This window comes from Apteryx rowi, unplaced genomic scaffold (assembly GCF_003343035.1).
Source record: "Apteryx rowi isolate R43461 unplaced genomic scaffold, aptRow1 scaffold_47, whole genome shotgun sequence".
Lineage (NCBI taxonomy): Eukaryota > Metazoa > Chordata > Aves > Apterygiformes > Apterygidae > Apteryx > Apteryx rowi.
In genome coordinates this window covers 403,673-428,397 of record NW_020450727.1, presented here as the reverse complement: position 1 = coordinate 428,397, position 24,725 = coordinate 403,673, and the positions used below count along the sequence as shown (strand labels likewise).

General features: G+C 37.9%; 1 protein-coding gene across 1 annotated transcript in view; it reads left to right on the top strand.

The window, feature by feature from the left end:
* Positions 1 to 24,725, top strand: part of SLC4A10 (solute carrier family 4 member 10) — a 124,738-nt gene that overhangs the window by 31,049 nt on the left and 68,964 nt on the right. Inside the window, exons 3-5 of the mRNA XM_026077993.1 lie at positions 5,573 to 5,719; positions 15,641 to 15,779; positions 23,905 to 24,065. Of these exons, the coding sequence (XP_025933778.1) occupies positions 5,573 to 5,719; positions 15,641 to 15,779; positions 23,905 to 24,065 (447 nt within the window). The remainder of the gene's footprint in view (positions 1 to 5,572; positions 5,720 to 15,640; positions 15,780 to 23,904; positions 24,066 to 24,725) is intronic.

Below are 24,725 nucleotides of genomic sequence, written 5' to 3'. Positions count from 1 at the left end.
TTTGTGCAATAGCCACTGACGTGGCTGTGGCTGGTTCACTAAGGAGCTCTGAAAGTAAAGGCTTGCGTCTCAAGTGCAGGGTGTTAAAAGGAGGCCCCTGTACCCTCTGTTGTTGGAGAAAGACGCTATGTGTGTGTGTTCCTTTACTGAGCGGGTGTGCTCTGTGTTAAATCCGTGTTTGAGAGGAGCAGGGGAGGCACGCGAGCAAGTATGGCTGTACTGTCAGCATTCGATTATAAAGATCTTTTGTAAATTTTTCTAAATTAAGGGAAACAATTTTTTTCTCTCCATTTCCGTTGTCCCTTGCAGTGTTACATCCATTCAGACCATCATAATGGGACTCCAACTGTAACTCCAAAAGGTCTTAAGGGAGGAAGGCAGGCAATCAAACCTCATAAATTATAATGGGATATGTGTTTTAAAAGCTTTTGAAATCCCACTAGTTTTTTTTTGTTTCTTTCCACTTATTTCATGAATAATATAGGTGGCCTGGGTCTAGTTTCTGTTTTGAAGACCAAGAATGCCAGGTTTGGAAAACCCATTTTTAGATGTTACATCTGTCATTTTCAGTGGCTATACAGAAAATGTTGTTTGCAGTTCTGAAGTTGCCTTTATAGAGGGTTAAATTGCTCTTGGGTTCTTATAAAAGTAGAAAGAAAAATTACTTCTTCAGAATTAAAGAACCCCACCCAAACCTTTCTACTTAGATTTTATTCTGAGAAATGTCTCCACTAGTTGTATTCATATTTCGTATGTATATTTTGTATGTGTCTTTTCTATGGCAAAGAATTGGTACCTCGACCTAGTGATTCTGTCTTGTGATATTTAAAGCACAAAACCCTTTTTCTTAAAATTTAGGGGAAATCCTGATTTTACATATGCTTTCATTGGTTTGAAAATTAAATATAATTAACAAGATCCCTTTTAAATCTTTTATAATATAATTTAGTTTTATTAATATAATCCTGTAAAAATTAAAAAGAGCACTTTATAGCAAGGACAATTATTTCTTTAATCCTTAAAATATTTTTACTTAAAAATTGTTTTAATACTTCAAAGGTAAACCACAAGGGGCCAAAGCCTCTTATGCTGTTAATGCATAGATTTAAACTAACAATATATTTTGAATTTTGTGCCCAGCTATGTGCAACCTGATTAAGAACATTCTCTTTTTTTTTTAATGTATACAATTTAACACTGGATTTAGATAGAGGTGACATTTCAGAGCAGATCAATTTAGTCCATTATATTTTTTGTATTAAGCTTTCAGATTGTAAATAGTCTTGGTATACTGATGTATTTTCTCAGAGGTTCAGTTTTTAAAAATGGTTGGATCCTAAGTCCTAATACCGCAGATATTTATAGGTGTGCTTTTAGCAAAGATTAGCTTTCCCATTGACACATGTGGCATTAGTTGACATTTAGTTCACATGTACTTTTGCAGGAATGAAGCCATAGTCCTTTCTTGATAAAAGCACTATTGATGTCAATGTAAGGTTAACTGAAAAAACTCAGGAAATCCAGATAAATTATGTGGCTCACTGATGTCCAAACATCATGTTCTGATTTTTAATTTATAACATAACTATGGAGAGAAATAAACCTCTCTCTGTATATAAATTCTTCAATTATTTTTAAAGTAAGCTTTAATAGGAGAAGTCCTTTTCTATCTGTTAGAGTTACTGTTTATTCTGAGAAACAACATTGGCCAAATTCTTAACTATGTCCAAACCCACAAATGTGCATGTGCATAGTGCATCTTATCTATATATATTTCCATGAACCTGCCAATGGACATATATCTGTGCATGCATGCACAAAATACCTTAGAACATATCAACGACAGTCCTTGATTGAAAGGCAGAGAATAAAAAGATATTTTTCATTTCTTAGGTTGAAAAATTTTAGAAAAGAAATGTATGAGGGTCAGTCACAGGAGAGTACCCAGAAGAAGGGGAGAAGCAAACCAAACTAACTAAACACAACAACAACAACAACAACAACAACAACAACAACAATAATAATAATGAAATACATTATAATTGACCACTTCAGCTGATGTCATTTTGTTGCAAGGGATCATGGCCATCCTGAAAATTCAGGATATCAAAAAAGTATTGAAAAAAATCTATTTTGTAAACACGGAACACAGTATAAAACATCAATCCTTATGTAGATTTTTCACTAACAACTTGGTCCTTTTTCAGTTGATGGGACTTTATGGTATGTGGTGTCTCTACAAGCTTTGCCCAATATGATACTTTGAAGATTTGGCTTAAAAGAGTTATCAATCAGTTTTTGTTTTGCTGGGCTCTTGAAAGTGTGTGCAAATTCTGTATAAGAATGGTTGTTAGATTGTGGCTGCTGTCTCCAGTTTATGTACTGATGTCACTTGCAGTTGTTAGTCTTACCTGTACTGCAGTGCCTATGCTAGTAAAATCAGAAATCATGATCTGTTTGAGGTAGGTGCTATGCAAACATGCAGTAGAGCAGAATTATTTTACAGTATTTAAACATATTCAGGCATTTTTTAGTTGGCATCTTAGTAAAGTAAGTAATAAAACACACAAAACCCTTGGATCTAGCTCTTAAAGATTAATGAAATAAATGCCCTTATCCAATTGGTTATAAACTGTAAGGAAAGATCAGAGTCCTACTGGATATTCTGTGATTGACTTCAGCCAAATTTAAATTATGTTGTATGTTCTTTTTTTTTGTTGATAATTTATTTAGTTTAACCTAGATCTTGTAATAAATATAGTTATTGAAAGTATAAAAATATATATAAAAATGGGTCTTTCTACCCAATTTTCCATTTATGGGGAGGAAATGTGCTGCCTTTGGTGTCTGTTGGAATTTTCCCATAGACTTCAGTGACATTGAGGAGCTGTCCACAGCCTGTATTTGTGTGTGTTATGCTTAGACAGAAACCTTCAAATTGCTGCTTTTTTGCACAACATTAAAATGACAGCGTCCAGCTGATTGTTGGGACTTGCTTGCAGTCTCATCATCAAATTATTCTCAAGTTCAAATAATGTAAGTCTTTAGGGAAAAAACCTCTCAAAGAACTTCACTGGAACAGGTGTGGATGCCCCTCTCCAGAGTAAGGCTGCAAGAAATCCCCTGGCAGAGCACACGCTGGGTTTCTGCCCTGTTGTGTGCTGGAGACTGCAAGGAGGCCTCGCGGTTGGCACCCTGGGCTCGGGAAGTGGGCACATCTCACTGCCAAACTGTTCTTTAAAAGTGTCTCCATTAACTTGTAAAGAAGAAGGAAGCTTACTTTCTGGTCAGTAGTTTATCATCTTTACCATCAAAAGTTTACTTGAAGTAAGGTCATTTTACTCCTTTCATTTCTTTTTTTCCTCTCCTGTGTTTTCTTTCTTGCTTCTATGATTCCCTGTCATTTTGCCAGCAATTTAGGATTCATTAATTTTTCTTTTATTCCCAGCTGGTCTTTTTCTGCTCTGTAGTTGTGTTCCTCTAAAAAAMCAGGATTTCTTAACTCCTTGTTCAGATTTTTCACTTCTGCTTTTCGCTCTGTCACTTTTTTATAGAAAAATATTATGTTTTCTCTATGAATTTCCTTATTTCTTCTTATTTGCCCTGAGTCTTATTATAAGGCCATTAATTCCCCTCTACATTGAAATTGAAATTACACCTTGGTAGAACTCTGACCTCAGTAGATTCATACAGAAGGAATAAAATTCATTTTGCTGTTCCTGGTTATCCTTTTCAGTGTCCAGTTTGCTGATATCTCTTCAGTGTGAACTGATTCTGTCTGCACAGAGAAAATTCTTGTGTCATGCAGACACTTGGCATTTTAGGGCCTATTTCACAGTTTATTGAATAACGAACAATCTGGGCTCAGGTCCTGGTTTCAGAAGCCTGGAAATGAAGTGAAATGTGAACCTGAATCTGAGCTTCCTGACTCAGGTACAACCTGAACGTGGAAGTGGCACAAAACTAGGATAAGCATGCCCACGCCAGCACAAAGCAGCAGGAATTTATTAAATTACTAAATTAAAGTAATCTATATGCACCTCTGGGAATGATTAAAGTCTTAGGGAGGGGAGCTTGATTCCTTTTAAAATGTTGTTCTCATTTTTTTCTACTGAAGGAAGTGTCGAGTAATGCATTACTGCTGTGTTTCAGTGTCTTTTTGATGAATTCCTGTTACAGCACACACTTTTCCTTGTTTCATGCACCACTGATTGCAATACATTTGAAATGCATTGAAGGCAGCAGTTCTCTTTAAATCATTTCTTGAGTTAAACATAATCAGGAGAAAGAAAGAAATATCTAAAAAAAGTATTTTTCAACCCTTGGTTTTTGCTTCAGAAAATATCCTGAATATATAAGAGGAGGCTCCATAAAATTGATGTCTCTGCTTTGTGGTCTCCTCTACGTGAATCAAAGCTGACAAAATAAAATAGTGTGTGTCCAGAGCCTTTTCTGCAGCTTTTTTAGTTCTGCCTCTGCAGAGAATTCCTGTCAGCCTTGAATTTCTTTGATGTGTTGTGACAAATGCTGCCTTGCTGTGTTTTCTGCCCCTGCTGGAGTCTCAATGGGATTAGAGATCACGTGCTACCTTAGCTTAATGTTCTTGACCTTTTTCAGATGATTGACACCGCTGAATGATTACAGCAAAGCAGCAATTATCCACTAGCTGTGTCACGTTCATTTCAAAGAGAAAATAAATGTTATTTGAGATGAGTAATCTGGAATAAGTGTTTCTGCTGAGTAAATGTAGGAGACCTGTGCATAGTGAGTCATGATTCCTTTCCCGTTTGTTCGGTTTCGTGGTACTTTCTGTACATTTCCCCAATGCTCTCCCCCTTCTGGGTGCTGTACTGTGCTCTGATCCTGTTAGCCCACGTAGCTGAGACCTAAATCTTCTGGGCTTGATCAGCAACATAAATTCCTCAGGCTCAAAGGGCCAAAGATGGAAGTGAGCATGGCAACATGTGCCTCTTGTTTAGTTTTTTAAATGAAATAGCAGAAAAAAAATGAAAGCTCTCTAAGCTACCAGCTATGTACTATGGGGATTTTGCAGTCTAGTTTTCAGTGTTTTATTGTTTTGGGGGCTTTGGGGTTTTTATGTTTTTTTTTTTTTTTTACATCAGTGAATTTCCCACAAGAATTCTGTTAAGGTTTGGCTCATAAATAACTTTGAGTTTTGTAAATTTCCTGCACACACAAAACAAACAGTAACTTTACCAAATGTTCCATGCAAGGAGATCCATGTGTTTCTTAATATTACTAGTCTGGAGGACACTTCACAGAATACCTGTCTGGCTTTGTACAAAGTTCATACGTAGAGACGCAAAATTGAATAAAAAAATCTGGCCCTTCATTATGTGAACTTCAATACTGGCATTTTCTCCTGTATCGGGAGGCTGTACATCTGTGACACTACCTCATGATTACTATTATAATAAGTATATTACAACTATTAATGTTATAATAATATTTCTACTATTATAATAATTATTACATCACTAATGTTGCTACAGTTGTCAATATTATTATTATTTTGCCACGGTCCCTTTTTAAAAGGTAACTCTCTTTCTAGGCCACCGAACATTGTTCATTGGAGTTCATGTGCCATTGGGTGGAAGAAAAAGTCACCGGCGTCATAGACACCGTGGACATAAACACAGAAAGAGAGACAGAGAGCGAGATTCAGGATTAGAGGATGGGCGAGAGTCTCCTCCTTTTGGTAAGATAAATTCTATTTTTGCAGAGATCTCTCAATAGTAAACATCAGTATGGCTATGCACACTCTGTGCTCCTCTTAAGGTTTGGACACTGTTAGGAGTGAGGCTTTGGGGAACTGACACCAGAGCCTCCCCAAACGCTGCTGGAAAGCCAAGATTGGTTCCTCTGCTGAACAGCAGCAGCCATTGGCAGTGAATATGTGGGAATTTGCAGTAATTCCTACCACTGTAGGAGACTGTCCTTGAGCGTTCACATTAAGGCAGATTGCTGCTACCACCGAGAGCAGAGATAAGTACTTGATATTTTTGAATGGCACAGGAGTGCTTGGGGAAGGCTCGGGAGTACTTGCCTCTGAAATGTAACACAGAGGAGCTGTGGTTCTTTACAATTAGTTTTGTACTAATGTTGATGTCACTGAAGCTGCAGGGTTTTATCAGATATGAACTGTCATCCAGATTCTGTTTGCCTTTTTCCTTATGTGATCCTGTAATATGCCATTGTGAGATTAGTCCACTAACTGAGGACTTGAGAGCAAACTGGAAGAAAACTTTTAATAAACAAACCTCACAAATTAAAAAAACTCCTAAAATGCTCCAATTTTTAAATTCAAAACCACTACAAAGAGCAGAAAAAGATAGTCATGAATAGACTGGTCAAGCTTTGTCTCAAGCCATGTGAGAATATTACTTGCTGTTCAAAAATAAAAAGTGCATGTGCTGAAATTGTATCCAATGCTCTTATAAGTGCTGAAAGTATAGTGGAAGCATATATAGGAAACCATTTGTCAATGTGCAACAAAAGAATATTTTTAAATCATTAGGGCCAGTGTAATTTTAGGTTACAGAGTAGTAATTATAAGACTATTTTAATCTGAATTCTGTATTGTAAGAAATCTTTGGAGGAAGTATATTATAAATGGTTAACTGTATTGTAAAGAGTTGAAATGCTTAAATCTTTCACAGTAAATCATACTGAGAAAGCACAATAAAGCCGACTGTTTTTCAAACCTAGTAGATATGAGATCTGTTTTGAAGAATGAACACTGAAGGAAAAATTGGCTGAGGTGGTTCTGCATGGAATGTATTTAGAATATATGAAGACCTATATTGAAACCGGTTTCTTGGAAAACAACAGTGAGTTCATAAATTATTAAAAAGGAATATGTATATATACATATAATGTCAGATTAAAAAGAAACAATTGAAAGTTACATTAGCCAAGAAGTGAGATATCTTAAAACTATGAAGCTATCTCTTCTGTTGAGTCATCTGGTTTTATTTAGGTGCCAATATGTGACACATCTTTGCTGAAAACTTGCTCTGTTCTTTCAACTTCTAGAAACCTAGGCTTGTATCCTTCCTAATGTCAAGAGTAAAGATAAATGGAGGTGGCCAATTCTGTCCTTTTATAGTCTTTGATGCTTGTGCATATGATAAAATGCACTATTCAGCACAATTTTCTATTGTGAGAATCACAGCCTCTATTCAAGAGAGTTCCAAGAGCATAATAGCAGTAATATTAAAATTGGTCTTAAAGTGCGTGTGTAAGCTGATGTTTACAGCACTTGTCTACAGGTGTACTTGTTTGAAATTAGTGCAGGACTGCATTGTTTTAAGTCACATATTCACTTACAAATGAATGATAATTACCACTTAAAAGATGTGTAGATCATGGCACATAAATTATTCCTTTTCTAATGCCTAGGACAGACAAGATTAATGACTAGGCCAGAAACAGGCCAGTCTTCTTCAGATCCAGAATGCTGAAGATGCTCTTTAAAATGCTTGAGTGATGACAGTGATGGTTCCAAAGGAGCCAAGGACAGACCTATCAAACATTCAGAAAACTTTGGAAATACCCAAATTTTCCACCCTGAAATTATGTCTAGGTAGTAGAATTTGAGGATTTTTTTTTTGCTCATCTATCCAGACTCCTGGAAGTTTGGCTAGAGAACCAGAGTATGACTGAGCTTTGACATCTGTCCACCCAGGCAGAAAGGTGGCATCCCATAGACAGCAGTGAACAGGATTTTCTTATGAAGGCAAATCTTAAAATTATACAGTGATAGAGGGGTTAAGCATGGTCAGAGCAGTCAGGCAAAATCATACTGGGATTAATTATAGTCTATATCCACATCCTTGCTTTTTCTAGAGATTTTCCTTACAGGAGTTTCAGGCAGCCTGCTGTGCTGCCCTGGGCTAAGCATCACCTATAGAGAGAATATACAGTATAATTTTCCTGTGCTTTTCTTATTGGGAAGAAGCAAAAGATATGCTACTAAATCTGGATCCATTAAGCCTCAGTTACCCTTCTGAGCTCTTGTGCTCCATGACCACAAGGTTATAAGCGGTGCTCAGTGGCTGAAGGAAGTGGTAAGGGATATGAATAAGCTGTGTACACTTCCTACTCTTGATGGCAAACTCAACAGGGTGGAGTCTGCTCTCTAAGAGAGCAGATCTGAAATAGTCCCTTACTTCATGAATCATTCTGATTTAACTGAACACGCAGAAATGCTTAGCTCCCTCTCGATGTAGCCCCCTTTTAAAGCCTTTCTGCTTAATACAAGGAGGCCATATTCTTTGTAATTGGAGGGGAGAAGGGAAAGAAAAAAGATTTCAGCAACTAGCAGGTGCAAGAAGACGGAGAAAATAAGCACTATGAGAGACCAGCTGATACAAGACAGTGCTTTGAAGTAAATCAGAAAAGTAAATGAGGATTTTTATGATACAAGAGAGTAAATTAACAATGTTTTGAAGCAGTGAGGTATGAAAGGAGATACTCTAAAAGTCAAAGATGCAACAACTAAATAATAGAGATGCTAGAACAAGTAAAGGCCTGAAATATTCAGACATGAAGTGCTCCAGATTGCCCCATTAACCAAGCATGGGATAAAGCATTATTTTTTGTCATAATTTATAACTGTATAATTTATAACTTCACCTGTGAGGTGACCTTAGGTGCAGCTCTTGCTCTGTTGCCCCTGCATTGAGGGAGCTGGCACGGTGCACCTGGTGCTGCGAGATTGTGCAGGGCCCCACACAGAGGGGGGAACTGCCCACCTGACTCCTATCCACTGCATTCCAGCCAATTTTTAAACAAATTTCTTTGTATCAGCATGATTAGAAAACACCTGTTATCATTGTAATGCCCATAGTTGGAAGCTTCCTGGTAATCCCTTTGAATCCTGGCTAGAAAAGCTGGACCAGCTGCTTTCTGAGGGATAGTTTCTGAAGGTAATAGATTTTTACAGAACATTTTTGGTACCAGCTCATAAACCCTTTTTTGATTTCCTAATGTTACTTTTCAGAAATAACCCATGCGTTCTCAATGTGCAGATTCAGAGTTTGTAGACAACTGCTCTGTAGAATAGTTAGTGAAATAAACAGGGGGGGAGTGCTGGGGAGCTATCTGGGGGACAGGCTACTTCCTGAAGGGTTTTGGGTTTTTTTTCTCACACCTGTGCCTTGCTGCTTGTCTGTTGCCTCTTAGTGGGCTGAGGTTGTACAAGGCGTTTCCATTTTGCCATAATGATGTCCTTTTGAATTGCATAATTTTCAGATTTCGTGCTTTGGTCACAGAGAGTCTTTTTGAGTAGCAGAAATTGTAAGCTAAGTGATTTCAAGATCTTGCTTGCCACCATCTTGCCTAGTAATTTGTGGAAGAGAAGAAATCCGGTGAAATTACCTGCTCTAGCTAAAATGCGTTAATGCTGTTTGCTTTATTCAGGAAGTCTACTGATACTAGCCAAAATACTGCTGTTGTAATTAAGTCTCCAGTTTCATGGCTATTTTAAATAGCACTGTCCCTGAAGAGAGTGGCCCTGCTCTGCTCATACCTTCCTCCACAGCTTTCCTTGTGGTGGTGCAAGCACTGTGGCTGCTCAGTGAGTTAAATCAGGGAATTCATTTGAGCTGAAACTAATCTGGCAAAACTTCCTATTTCTAGCCTGGAGCAGCTCCTCAGTGCCGTTTGCTGGCCTGGCCACGTGGGCCAGCACCGGTGAGCCGCAGGGCCACGAGCTGGTGGGCTCATGGTGGCTGGCACAGATTTCCCTTTGGCTGGTAGGGTTACACTTGCTTGGGACACACATGGATTTTAGTGATAGTTTTCAGTGGTTTTCAATGTCTGGTTTTGCCTATAACCAGTGGAACATGTCTCTTGTACTAGCACTATGGAGCTGAAATGTATTTATATTTCTGTTTAAAATGGAGTGGAACAGGAGAGTTTGAGCTCTCTGCAGTGTGTCTTTAAGGACAGCTTTTGTGCTGGTAAAGTGAACACAGCTGTGGGACTGGGGTTTGCTTCCAGCCTCCTGTGGTGTCTTCTAGAACTAGAGAGTGATGGGACTTGTGCAAGGTTTGGTTTGTTTTTCTAAAAAATCTGGCTTTAATAATTCTCTAGTTTTAAAGAGGCTTAAATGTGTAACTCATGATACCAGATGCGGTAAGGGAGGCTGAGCAGTCCTGGAGTTTCCTGTCCAAAGCGAGTCTAGCAGAGGACTTTATGCAGTGTTTCAGGAAAGGCTGTCTGAAGGTAATGCAAACAAAAAAGTGAATTTGCAGTGGGAGACCTTCACCAGGGGAGACTTCTCTTAGGTAGTGGAGGAGAAGAACAACAGGGGCTAGAAGAAAGTAGAACCAAAGAACCCAGCTGACTATATTCAGTACCTAATCTCAAACTGTGGTGGGTTATTAATGGAGAAAATCTAATTATTTGTATGGTTGTTAAGAGAATTCTCTTACCCTTAAATATAGGCTTTGTCTGCTGAAGGATGAAATCAGAGGGAAGTTTGAATCTCTAGGCAGTTGTGGAACAGATTGCAGTAAATCTGGATTAAAATAGGGTATCATAGCTGCAGGTAGAAGAATCTAGCAAAAAGGAGAGAAGTAGAAGCTTGGGAATTGTTCCTGTTGTCAGATCCAAAAGATAAGGTTATTTGTCATAGCCCTGAGGGGTACAGAGCAATAAATGGAAGCAATTAATGTGTAGAAAATGCAGAGAAAGTTCCCTAAAAAACAAGTTTATACATATTGGGATAAAATTTCAGAGGAGCAAGGAAGGGAATACTTTTTCCCAATACCCAGTTTTTAAGGGCTTTTTGGAAGTGTATGGTGTGTCTGTGCCTATTGTTCTCTTTTCTGTATGTCCAGCAAAGCTCCAACCTTTAAAGGGCCATCTTTTACCTATTTTTTCCAACTAAAACTTCACAATAAAAAGATTTAGAGTTATATTAATTTATGCATTCTAAAAATTGGTGGTTTTGTATTCTGGGCACACAACTCATCAGTAAGAGAAATCCTAGTAACTACTAACAAGTTACCCAGGAACTGTCTGCATTTTCCATGGAGGCCACTCTAAAAGGCTTCAGCCATGAGAATCTGCGAAATAGAAGAATCTGCATCCTTGCCCGAAAGTTTTGCAACCCACCCCTTGGGAAGCAGTGAGTGGGGAATCCGGTGTGCCTAGTCATGCCCCAGGATAACGCGGGGACCCTGGTGGGATGCTGGCTGTGACCCAGGCGACTGGCTGAATCCCCTTGGAGGGGAGTGGGGGCTGTCCCCCACCTCCATCCGCTGCCGTTTGGACTTTCGCCCTTCGGCTCAGCAGAGGCTCCCCTGTGACCGTCCTCTGCCCAGTTTTGGCCCTGGCACACCTTTGCCTCTCAGCAGCTAGTTGCGTAGCACAGGAACTGCTGTTTACTGGGTCTTCTTTCAGGGTCTTATCTTGTTCTTGCTTATTATATCTTGTATGTGCTCTTACTATCATGAAGATTTTCTTAAGGGGATTATGAAATAGGGCTGTCCTGAAAAGGAGCTGGTTTAATTCTTTTCTTCAGGCTGTTAAACCAGTTCACTACACATTACCCTGTGTGGCCCCTATGAGAAATATTGGCCTACTAATATTTACCTTAGAAACGGGCTCTCAGCAGACTTAAAAACACAAAATCCTTTTCTGACAATTGAGCTGATAGAGCAACTGTTACCAGAAGTACATTTTTATACCCTTTATGGACTTTATCAAGAGCAGAGGACAAAACTTCGGATACATTTTATACATACTCAAGGCTGTGTTTCTGCTCATGGTGTGGACTGGACAGATTGCACAGAGCCTGCCTGAGGGCAGGGCAGTTGGTCTCAGGAGAAATCCTGACGTGTGCTGAGAAGGAGATGTATTTCACTGCGAATGGTGGAGCGGAGCAGGTTGTTTCCAAAGCTGAACTTATGTGGAGGGACTGAGAGTGATCCTGCTTTCTATACTGCACCTCAAGCCTTGCATTCACTGTGTTCCCTGCGGCAGGAGGGGAGCAGCCCTGACCCGCAAGTGCCGTTGTACTCGGGGTGGTTTAAATGGGGGAAGCGCCAGTCGCAGCTTGCAAGGCAGGATGGTAGTGTGTGCTGCTGTTCCTCCCTGCCTGCCTTCAGTGCTGTTCCAGGGAACAACTTTTCCTGTTGCCATCCGGCAGTTAGGTTACTAACAGTTCTGGCTTCCAGCTCTGCTGTTTTTGCCTGGCTATGCCCATATCTTACTTTTAGTTTAGGGATGCTAGTGACTTTATGGTGAGAGTAATCATAGCAGTGTGTCGGTCAGGTTGCTGCAGGGTCAGGCCCTTTCTGCAGTACTGAATCTCAATGCGAATTCATGCTAGTGCTAGCACTAGCTCTTTTAATTTTTACCCTTTTGATGGTGCAGTGAAGGTACAGTTTTTTTATAGCCGGATTCTGAGGTTTTGTTCAGAACACCTTAGTGGGCTTCAGGTTTTGCAAAGAGGATGGAGAGTGCACGGCTGTGTGGCCCACCTGCAGTGATCTGGAGATCTCACAGATCCTTTGACTGCTCTGAGCGGTGAGCCCAGGGAAACCCAGGTGTGGTGCTGAGTCTGGGAGACTCCCATGGGCTGGCAGAGCCACAGCAAGCAGAAAGCTGCTCCAGCTTTTTCCCTGACTGAGGCAGTTCATTAGCAAAGCACTGGTGGTTGTCGACAGTGCTCCTGCTCTTGCCGTGTACCAGACTGTTTCTTCCTGGTTCCAGCTGGTTCGTGAGTGTTTCCTGAGCTGGTGATAAGCCAGTTACTTGGGAGAATCATCAGCTGATTTTTGTGCAGCTTAGTTCCATGTTGCTTCTAATTTCTTTGTGCTCTGATGTAAAGCAATGGCAGAGAAAGAAATCTAATTAAGCATGTTGGTCCCACTCTAATTTTTAGCTTAGTCTAGATTATTCTCATTGCTTTTTCAGAAATAGCAGTAATAAAATAGAGGATTTTTTTTCTTTAACCCTGGCTGTTCTACTTAAAGTGGGGATAGAGGACTGGTAATAATACTCAGGCCAATTTCTGTTTTCCTAGCCTTGAAGAAATTGAGTTTTCTATTTTGCAAATATTATGCCTTTACACTGGGGATTAAGTTGTCACAGTTTGACAGTCAGCAATTGAAATATTCTTTCATACTGATTTTGAATCACATATTACTCGTTTTCCATATAACACATTTATGACATATTTGGTATTTTTACTCCTATGAATAAAAGCCGAATTCATCTGGTACTGCTCACATGAGTAATCCTGTTAAGTCAGTTTTGTAAATAAAACCAAGAGGTCTGATTTTTTCTTTGTATTCTGCTGCTGCTGTTCAATTCTGTTACGTTTTTGTCCTTGAAATAAAATCATCATATTCTAAATTGGATGACATTTTTTTTTCGGTTTCCAGCTTGATGTCTGAAAATCAAGCTGTGCTTTGCAGATTTCAGACACAAATACAAGTTACCAGCAGCAAAAAGATATCCAGAACCTAGCAAGTAGTTTTGCTGGTGGGTTAACAAGAAAGGAGAGGATTAAGTGCTTTTTTTTTTTTTTAATCACTTATATAGATTCCTCGCTGCTGTTAGTAAAGTAGTCATATGTTACACAGAAGACCCAGAAAGAGCAAATCATAGCATTAAGGTGTTTCCTTGTTACCACTTATCTGACTTCAAGGGATTTCGAAGCATTTCTGATCCTCTGCTTTCCCTCCCACATTGAAAAAGTGCATTTGTATGAATATAATAATTGTCATAAAGCTGGAGCTCTGCTGTGCAACACTACTCAATATTGCTTGACAGTAGCTGTTGCTGTAAATGAGTTCCTAGTGCTGATTTTACCCAGAGTACTGCGTGTTCCTGGCAATGCCTGTTCTCAGATTCTCTCTCAGTCCAGCACTTCTCAGACGTAGTTTGTTTTTCATGTTCTGTTACTAATTTTATACGCCTGTCCTTTGTAAGGAGATATTTTGTTTAACTTACTTCTTCTGAGAGTTAGTCTTAATAAGTTGCCCAACTCTTTTTGACCAAAATGCACTCTCTACTTTCAAATTAGATCTGGATAGTTCTATTTACTTTATCCTGCTCTAGAATGTACCAACATATGGAGATATGGGGGGAAAAAAAAAAGGCAGAGGGAAGCTGGAGAGGGGTGGACTGAGAATAGTGGGAAGTTAGAGATGGTCTTAGAGAAAAGAAGAGAATTGAACAGTGAGAGAAGAGTAAAAAGAATAATAAAAGCAAGGCTAAAGTGGAGGAAGTTACCTCTCTTCTTTAGTGATTCATGAAAGGTAATTTCTGCCCACTTTAGAGACAGCCCTCCAGAGCTCCTAGTGTTACCTGAGGCCATCTCTCTCTCCCCACGTCCCCATATTTCATAAAAAAAAAAGGTACCTTTCTTGCCAAATTTAATCTACTGTGTCAGCTGCCCATTTCATTATTTTTGATTGGCACTGTATTTGCTCTTTAACTAACCTGCAGTGAGTGCTATCTTTCAGAGATTCCAAAAATTCAGAGAGCTCGAGGGTCCTACACAGTTTTGCTCTTCACTGTTGGATGGGAAATAGTTTAGCTTATCTTAGGAATATGGTTGTAAAACAGAACTTAATTTATACAGTGTTCAAGGAATTGCAGAGTTGTTTTGTTGAATAATCAATTTTTCAGTTGACTAGCAGCCTGACACCTATCAGCTCTCACATAGGATTCCTGGTTCCTCTCAGAGTTCTAAAATACATTAGCAGAAAAAATAACAATTTCTGGAGATACTGGGTTCCATCCAGAGTTTGTAAGTTTGAGATTTGCATTTTAATAAACAAATTTTTTTTTTAGACTTACAACATTTGAGCAATTAAAACTGAATATACAAATACATTAAGGTGCTCTTTGACTTCTGGAAATTTTATGAGCAATATGAAAGAAGTGTAGCGTGTCTCTGAAATCTATTGAGTGATCTGTAGTGAGAAGATCATGGTAATACAAATTTAAAGGGAAGACAGGCAGGAAGACTAAAATGAGGAGGTTGAGACAGATAAATAGCTTGTTCATCTGGAATGACCTAATCACATGAAAGTGTTTACAAAGGGTCAAGCCATGGTAGGTGTAACCAATCATGTATTCCTTTCTAAGTTCCTAGTTAAATATTGAAATTTTGGAGAGGTTTCTTTTGGGAACTAACAGTTTATTCCTGCTAGGGAAAACAGAGCATCCAAATTTAATATACCAGCTTTGTGAGTTGAGCTAGGGCTCTGTATATTTAGGCTTATGATGTAGCAAAGTATTTTTATAGCAATGAAGTAAATGACTTTTATCAGCTGTATCTATGCTGCTAGCTGACTTTTTTTTTGACCAACATTGTTTTAGCTTCCATTAGTAAATACTTCTGTCCATTGCATTCTATCTTTAGATGCATTTTTTTAATTACCAGACTAGAAAACTACAGTAAATAAACAGTTCTCAATTTGAAGGTGTTTGTGTGCAAATGTTCTTAAAACAAAAGTATAATCATGTTTTATGTGTAGCAGTAAGTGACGTGGGTGAAAGAATCTGGATAATCTCATGAAATTTTAGTTATTTGCTTACTTGAGGGAATAAAATTAGTGTTCTGGACTTGATATTTTTATTTTTTCCCCAGATACCCCATCACAAAGGGTGCAGTTTATTCTTGGAACTGAAGATGATGATGAGGAACACATTCCTCATGATCTATTCACTGAGCTTGATGAAATTTGTTGGCGTGAAGGAGAAGACGCTGAGTGGAGGGAGACAGCAAGGTGAGTGTTTTCATGTTTTTTTTAAGCTATATGTAGCTATTGGTTGCTGGTACATTGAAGAGAGATTTCAAAGCTGTGACAAGCACAGGAGCAGATTTTGGATACAACACTTAAAACCGTAATATTAATCTTCAGGCTGCTAGTATTACTACAGTATTTATCATTTCTCAGAGCCACATGTTTTCATCTGGATTTATGATATATAGGTCAGAATGAATATCAAGGGAAGAAATCAAAGTAAACATATACTTATATATTACAGTAGTTGGTTTTATTCATATTTTAGCTCACCATTTTCAGAAACTTTCAAACTTTGTATTATGTTTTAATCTTCAAGAAAGTGATAACATTTCTCATATAAAAAGATTAAAGCAAGGAATGGGTGACTTTTGGAGCACTCAAACGTTGACATATTCTACCTTTCGGTGAACAGGCACTTTTGAGACTTTCAGTATTCAGTATTAGATTATTTTGTTTCTGCAAAATTAGTATGGAAAGAATGCTTAGATTGCACTTCTGCTGAAAATAAATTAAAATCGGAAAAGTAATTCTTTTGTACTTTTTTCATTCTTCGAGCAGCTAAATGAGAGAATCACTTGTTTAGTTTCATTAAATTTTACATTTCCCAGCAATCCTTGATTCATTTTTCTTCTTAGAACCTTAATTCCCTCTTCCCTTGCCATTATTTGCTGACAGTGTTCTTCAAGGGTGCCCAAATGTCCATGGACCACATCTTTGGCTTAGGTAGTATAAAAAATTTGGAATTTCCAAAAGGATTTTGTGAGGAACTACTTACATGGGATGTTTTTCATGAGAATGGCTGTTAGCTTTCCCTTTAATTTTGCTGCAAGTTTATCCTTTCCCAGAGGGCTGCAGAATTTTCTGTGACCTTCCTTTCCCTTATATGCTCATAGGAGGGATAGACAGAAGCTAAGTATAGATCTTTACATGTAGAAAATTCTCATATGGGGATTGTACTGCAAATGAGTGTAGTAGTGTTCCTAAATAATCTTATTGATATTCAGAGAGAGAAGATCTAATCAAGGTAATCATCCGCAGTATTCTCATACTGATTAGGGATACGTAGGACCTTTTCTAAGAATGGTATCAATTTCTATTGTGATAAAAAAAATCACCGTGGCTTATGTTATTTTTCAAGCAGAAAAATAGCAGCTTCTTTAGTTCAACAAAAAAAATTCCCTCAGCAAATTATGAAAGAATTGTGTGTCTGAAAGACTGCAACAATTTTTCATTAACATAAACAGTGAATCAAGATAGAATTTGAAAGGAGTAGGTGAAATAAAGAAATTCCTATTTAGATGAATCTGTGTGTACTGCTCTTCCTATTCTCATTTACTAAGTAAAGGATCAAAGATGTTAAACAGAAACAAGCTGAGATAGTTGAAAAAGGGGAGAAAGAAAAACCAGCCAGGAAAACTACATCTTGGAGCTGAGAAAATGCGAGAATGAGGTACGAACAGGTGAAAGTCTGGCAGAGTTAGACCTTGAAATAGAATAAGTAATTAATAGTTAATTTAAATAAATAGTAAAAATTTTTTAGCTTTATAAATAAGAAGAAATCAAGGAAAGAATGGGACTGCCATACAGAAAAAAATGGTGAAGATAAAAGATTGTTTTTAGCTTGGATTCAAAATCCTGGACAGCATTGGACATGGGGTGGCTGGCTATTAGGAAAGGATATGGCAATGAAATTACCATATCCAAGATGAAAGCAAAATTCAAAGTGCTTTATTTGTGCAAATGAGAGGGAGCAATAATTTCCATCCTAGAAAGCTGAAAGAAAGTCAAATTCATGGTCTGGTAACTCAGGCCTTTCTATGAATCTATCAGGTGGGATGTTGTACTATAGCAAATACAGCACCACTATTTAGAGAAAGGAGGAAAGCAATATGAACAAGTACAGGCCTGTTGGTTGGGTTGCAGAGGTATGCAAGGCTTAAAACAGTATTTGAAGGAAGGGGTAATTATAGACTTGGAGCTAAATGGAAAATTGGATAAAATGCAACACAATGGTGTATCATGTCAGACTAACTTAATAATGTTCTTTAATCAGATAATTGATTTTTGTTTTTTTGACAAAGGAAAAACAGTACGTCTGATTTTTTTTAGTAAAGCGTTTGATATGATGCAACAATGAGAATTTACTACTTAAACTGTGTTTTAGTGCAAGAATTACGTTAATGGATAAGGGACTGGTTGTTGAAGAGGTGCAGCAGATTGTGCAGAAAGCTGAAACAATTAGCGTTGAGGGAAATGACAAGTAGCTTTTCTCAAGAATTAGTCTTATTAAATAGCTTTGTTACTGAATGACAGAAAACCCAGGATTAGGCTGATAAAACTTGCTGATGATAAGAAATTAGAAAGTATTGTTACTCTGGAAATAGCTAAGGATATCATACACAAAGAACAGGGTGGTTTTGAACAGAGTAGTAGAAATGGGAKGGTGTTTAATATGCAAGAACATTTACTTAAAAAGTAATAAATCAGAAATGACAGAGAAGGAGAGATGGTGTACAGAGTACATAACAGAATGGGGGTGAGGTGCCAATATAAAAAAGGCAAATAATCTTCTAGGCTGCATCACACATGGTATTTCTAATAGAGGTCGGGAGGTGTTCACGTCCGTCTAGCAAATGGATGAGAACAGTCCTGGAATTCTGCGTGCGGTTCCGATGGACCATTGGCAGTACTGGTGGTTGACCCATGACCCCAGAAATACTGATTTGATTAAAAACATGGTATGGAAAGGATAAACTCTGAGTTTGTTGCTGTTTTAGTCTTACAATCTTTTTCCGACTGTGAGGAAAATACCCCTGGCAGTATTTGTAAGGCTTGTTKTCTTGTTTTGGACATAGCTCTAGGTAAACGAATTCACACGGAAGCAATACAGGGGAAGGCTCAGTCACTAACTGCAGGGGCAACAAGTGGTTCTATGTTAATTTCACCAAGCAGTGCTGGAATGAGGAGCAGGTTGAATCTTTAAGGCAGTGTGTCTGTCTCTTGCTATTTTCTGTTTGATTGAAATTGCATGCACAGTTCAGCCTTAAAAATTTTATAAACTGTATTGAGCAAACTGCATGCAATTATTTGAGACACTTTTTTCTTAGCTGGTCAAAATAGTAATATATCAAAGGGAGCCATGGATAAGATTTGACTGGAGCTCAGTATTCCTTAGGTAAATCTGTTCTAGTCCTTTATCATTTTTTTGGAAGAATAAGTTCTTGCCTAGACTTATTATTTTTTTCCCTACCACAGTTAGGAGACTCCAAGGTGTGTCAGTCTCCTGTTTCCAATTCTTGATTAACATAACTAGTGGGCAAAAGCATTCGTGCAGATGAATTAGTAAGGCCAAGAAAGTGCACTGCTGTTATAGCCATGCAAGGATCTGATTTAAGCTGTCCTATCCATGGAATTACTCAGCTAGTATAATAGAATGACTTAGCTCTGTTGATAAAGAGGTGGTAAAATTAAGCAGTTTTTCTCCATTAATTGATTTCAAGCCAAAAGAAGCATATGCCTTTTAAAATCAATAGTCAGTCTTACTAATACAGTAATTTCTGTATGTGGGCCAGCTATACAAATGTGTAGAGATGCATGATGTATAGTTTGTTTCCTGAAAAAATATTTCCAGTAAGTTTGTAAAGAAACATACCAAGGCCTAGTAGTTGGGCTTACATTATAYGGACAGTAGTGCAGTTGCAAATTGCAGCTGTTAGGAATTAGCTATTAGCTTCATGTTCAGCTCTGTCCTCATAGCCTTTTGCAGTCAGGCCTGGAAAGCAGTGGCTGATTTGTGGCAAGTTTTACCCAAACTGCCTGGCCTCAATTATCTGCTAATTTCAAATGGAAGTTTGAGGAGAACATCACACTCGTTCCAGCACTAGAGAGAATATGTAACAAGGAAGAAAATAAGAAGACCCTTTAGAACCTCCTGTAAAGTGTTTCGGCTTGAATTTTAATGAAACTGCAAAGCTATGAAAATTATCTTCTGTTTGTAGTTTAGAAAGTAAATTGTTAATAGTGAGTGGTTAGAAAATGGATGTACTAGGGAAAAATCAGCAATAAGAAAAAGTGCAAAAACATCTTCCCCACTGGAACTAAGTTTTCTTCCAAACATACTGTGTCGCAAAACACTTAGGTTTGTCTCTTCTGCTTTCTTTCTGACAAGCTTGCTTACTTTGGTTTATTTTCTAATCAGCATAGGCAAAAGCTCATGTAGAAACTGCTAAAGATTCTGAGAGATTACATTAATAACGTATCTTGGCAGGTTGTGAGTGAACACATACTCCAGCTCTCTCTGCTGCAGACATAGCAGACTATGAAACAGATCTTCACCATCACGAACTTAATGCTTTGCACAAAAATGTCGTAATCAAGTCTACAGTGAAGTGTCCATGTTCTTATTTATTGACTCCTGAAAAATCAATAGAAATGGCTTTAGAAGATCTACTATATATACATGTATGTTATAATAACATATCTTGGTGAAACTCTTGTTGGGATGTTTTGCTCCAGCAAGCATGCAAACAGAAGAATTAAACTACCTTGGTATGCCGGTACTAGACTTTGCCAGCAAACAAAACCACTTGAATGAAGCTGTTCTCCTAGGTGATCAGACACAACTAAGATGTATCCCAAGCCCGCAGGCTATATGTGATTTCTGGGAAATTCTAAAAGGCTTTTATTTAGTAACCATGATGATTTAAGGAGTCAGATTGCAAAAGTAATAGCTGGATTTTAAATATCTTAAAAATTGTCTTTTTCTCTATGAAACTAAAGAGAGAGGGAAATTGGCAAACTTGGGATCCATGCCAGAATTTGGATTTCAAAATCCTTTCTATCCTTGAACCTTGTACATAAATTTGGAGGGTTGTTGAAATGCTATTCTGATTTTTGAAACCACTTCCCTTCCCTGAGTATTTTTTTGTACTTGCATGAAGATTAAAGCTTTGTGTCTTTTGTGCTTTTTTGCTGCTGTTTCTCATTTGGTGTGTTAAACATGGATTATCTGGCATAATAGAGTAATAATTCTGAAAAGCTAAAAGGTGATAAACATAATTTTCATTTGATTTGATAAGTAAATTCATGTAATGCTTATTAAAATCAAAGTAGATGTTTATTTCAAATGTAGAATTTGATGAACTGGGTATGATTTAAGTGTATGTATTATAACTGTTGACTCATTAAGTAACAGTGTAGGGTAATGTGTTTAGACACAAAAGTTTTAGTAATAGTAGGAAATTGGATGGAACCCATAACACTATACTATTCGAGCTGATTGAAACTCAGATGGATGTGATGGATAGTATGGCAAGTATAATTATGTGAGCACTAGTAATAGTTTCCTGTGGATTTTTATCTTGTGCTTGAGTACCTTTGTCTGATTAACAACATGAACACTAAGTAAAGCTGTTTTCATGATTTAGACATTTCTAATAGTTCTTGTCCATGTGGCATCTGGTGAGATACAAGCTTCGGTTATGACACCTGGAAGGTTGCCTGCCTCTGTCCCCTCACCCATTTTCGTGAAATTTTAAGAACATGTTTTTCTTTTATCCCTTTGTTCAAATCGATCTGTTCAAAAGGGATAATATCAAGGACAGGCTGCAACTGTATAGTCAGATATGCAGTGTTGAATGATATTTACCTAAACAGCAGGTAATGACAGTATGGGATTGCTAATAAGATTCTGTAAGAATCTACACTTGGATCATTCTTTTTGGATTACGTTTAGCCTGATTTTTAATCTCTTCTTGAATCAGCATAGCACAAAGATGATGCTACACTAGAAATAATTAGAAACTCCCGAGCACAGAGACAGTAATATAAAACTCCTAAAGGGATTAGAGACATGGACAAAAAATAATAAGCCAGGACTATGTATATTAAATATAAGCTAAAACATGAGAGAGGAAAGGGATGAAAAGGCAAAAATGTAGATAGTTCATAAACCCTAGGAGGCAGTAGTTTAAGTAGGACAATTAATGCAACACATCTGTGATATTACAGCTGCAAATAAGTATAACATATTTTTAGCTTGGAAACATGAGCACCATGAGTAAGCTAGGAGCAGCCTTTTCCTTGGGAGTTCAGGTGCAACTGCAAAATGAGAAAACAAAGAAACCCTTTTTCTTTTCCCCCCTCACATACTTCTTTGTAACTTTGCCGAGCTGCTGGAGCTCATCCCTTTCAAACCATGGCTTTGAAATTGATAGGGGTAGGGTGATGGAAAAATGGAAGAGTCAAAGGGGACAGCCTGGCTAGGTTTGGACAGAGAGGGAGGCAAGGGAGGACTGCAATGAGGAGAATGAAGATTAGAAGTCTGATGGAGAGAAGTGTCTCTGGGACAAAAATGAAATGTGGAGATTGGCTAGCACAGAGAAAATGGAGGGGAAAATGTTTAAATACAAAGAGGAGGAGAGAGCTGGATGCATGAGATTGGAGATTTTGTAGGAACAGAGGAGAAAAGGAGTTGGGGGCAAATTAGGTATGAAAATGATGGGAAAGTGATTAGGAGACAGCTAGTCGAATTGGAAGAAGTGAAAAATAGGAATCATTAAGAGAGGAGGCATGCAGGTGACGAGTGGTCCCAGATGCTAGGGGCTCCTGGCTGGTTAGGATCAGAATCTAGTAGACAGTGACTGGGAGGGGGGAAATACTCTCTAAAATTTGAGCACACATGCATATTTTATGGATAGGAGCAGGATGAGGCAGATGGGACAGGAACAGAAGAGGAAAGCTATGTCTAATGTGTTAGCGCCCTGCGAGGGATTGTACCACTGGAAATCACTCTGCTTTAGAGCTCTTAAGGCTCTACGTTCCCCTGCTGTCAGGAAATAACTGTGAAGGTGCTCTCAAAGTGCAAGACTGCTTGACTTCTCTGCTTCCCAGGCCATATAGAGAATAGCAGAGTGCCGTTGCTGTTGAATCCAGCAATAGAGGTTTGTGCTGTGGCTACAGCTGTTCAAACCTTGCCAGGTTGGCAGGCTGTGTGGTTCCACACAGTAATATCTGTGTATGCTTGGAAGACTTAATAACTTTAATTCAAAACACTTCTGCATATGTCAACAAACTTTTCTGTTTTTTGTTTAACATTTTAATGTTTGGTTTAACATTTTAATGTAATTTATATCAGTAAGTAATTAAAAAAGTCTTAACAGAAAAGTCAACCAGCTAGCTAGTAACAGTAGACTTTTGCTCATGCCAGTTTCTTGTGTCCTTGAACTTCACTGAGTTCAGATTTACAGCCCGCCTGAAAAGAGGAGAATGAGACTCAGATAGTCAGACACGATTATGCTACTAGATTCTGAGCTGCTGTTCATGTCATTGACATGTCTGTGTTGTCTGAGTAAGGCCTTGAAAGACTGTGCCCAAGTGTTAACACGTGGTTTATGTGTGCATGTATGTGCCTATGTCTGAGAGTGGATTTTTTTTTTTCATTTTAATTAACTGAACTCTTAAATGAAAAATGGTGTAAATTTTGCATAATGTTTGCATAATGCCTTTATAAGTAACTTGGTGTGCTTAAGTACAACTAAGCTAACAAAGTTCATAAAAACGTCTTTTGTGAAAAAATCATGGTGTTGATAATGGATTGAGGTTCTATGAAGTATGAATATGTCTGTGTGTTTTACTTTAAATGAACAGTGTCTCTTTACTCTGTTGTGATGATTAAATTAAACTCTTCTTTTGGTGTTTACTCCAACATGAAAACTTAATGGAGAAAATACTCTCCTGTGTTCTTACTGTTTATAAATTCTCTTTTTCTCTGCCACAGATTCTCCTCCTGTATCCTTTGCAGTTGCTCTGTCATAGAGGTAGCATTGTATGCCAAAGAATTACCCAAAGTTTTTGTAATATACAGTAATTCTTTCTTAATCTGCTTCTTTTTTCCACCTCTGTGGTCAGAATTCATCTTCAAAAAAAGATATATTATAGCATTATGTGCGAAGAAGCAGTCAGAGGAATTTTCTCATGTTTCCTGCAAACAAAGAATAAATTGAAATCCAAAAACATTTTGCTAGTGTTATTTTGATGTCCATGAAAGCAATGTATTTTTCATTTCTTATGCACAAAGGAGTTATAAAACTGGTTGTTTGCACAGGTGGTTGAAGTTTGAAGAAGATGTTGAGGATGGTGGGGAGAGATGGAGCAAACCGTACGTTGCCACATTGTCACTTCATAGCTTGTTTGAGTTGAGGAGCTGTATTCTGAATGGCACAGTTTTGTTGGACATGAGAGCTAACTCCTTAGAAGAAATTGCAGGTATGTATTGGTGTTGCATTTTTTACTTATTAAATTTCATCATAAAAGTCAATCTATACATTGCTTATGAGAAAGCTGTTGCAGAAGAGTCAGTTCAGTTTAGAAACTTCCTGAAAATATTTTGCTCAATATATTGGAAAAGAATCTTAACATTTAACACAGCTGGTAAACACTTTATCAATACTTGTTTGCATAGATTTTGCTATTTTAGAAAATGATCTTTACATGGAGGAGAGATTTAAAATAGAGCAGAGAGCGCACTGCGGCTATGTTTAATTACGGCTGATATGTGCTCTGCTCCAGTTGTGCCACCTCACATTGTGAATGTGGTATGTACTAACTTCCACAAACTTAAGCTATTGTTAAGCTAATTGCAGATAATCTATCTTAAAAAAATTTAAATCATTGAGGAGTTTTCATCATAATTATGTAATGTGAAAACAGACAAATGGAATTTTTCCAGTTTAAAAAATATGCATCTCTGAACTGAGCATGAAAAAAACCCATTAAGTGCATGTTTTCCAAAAAGCATTAGCTTCCTTAGTTAATAGTGAGTGCAATTTCTCCAGTGATGGTATACGCAGCAGGTACAATTGTAGAGCTTTTAAGGACAGCAGAAGCAGAAAGCAAGAGAACGTAATGGATGAGCCTAGTCTCCCA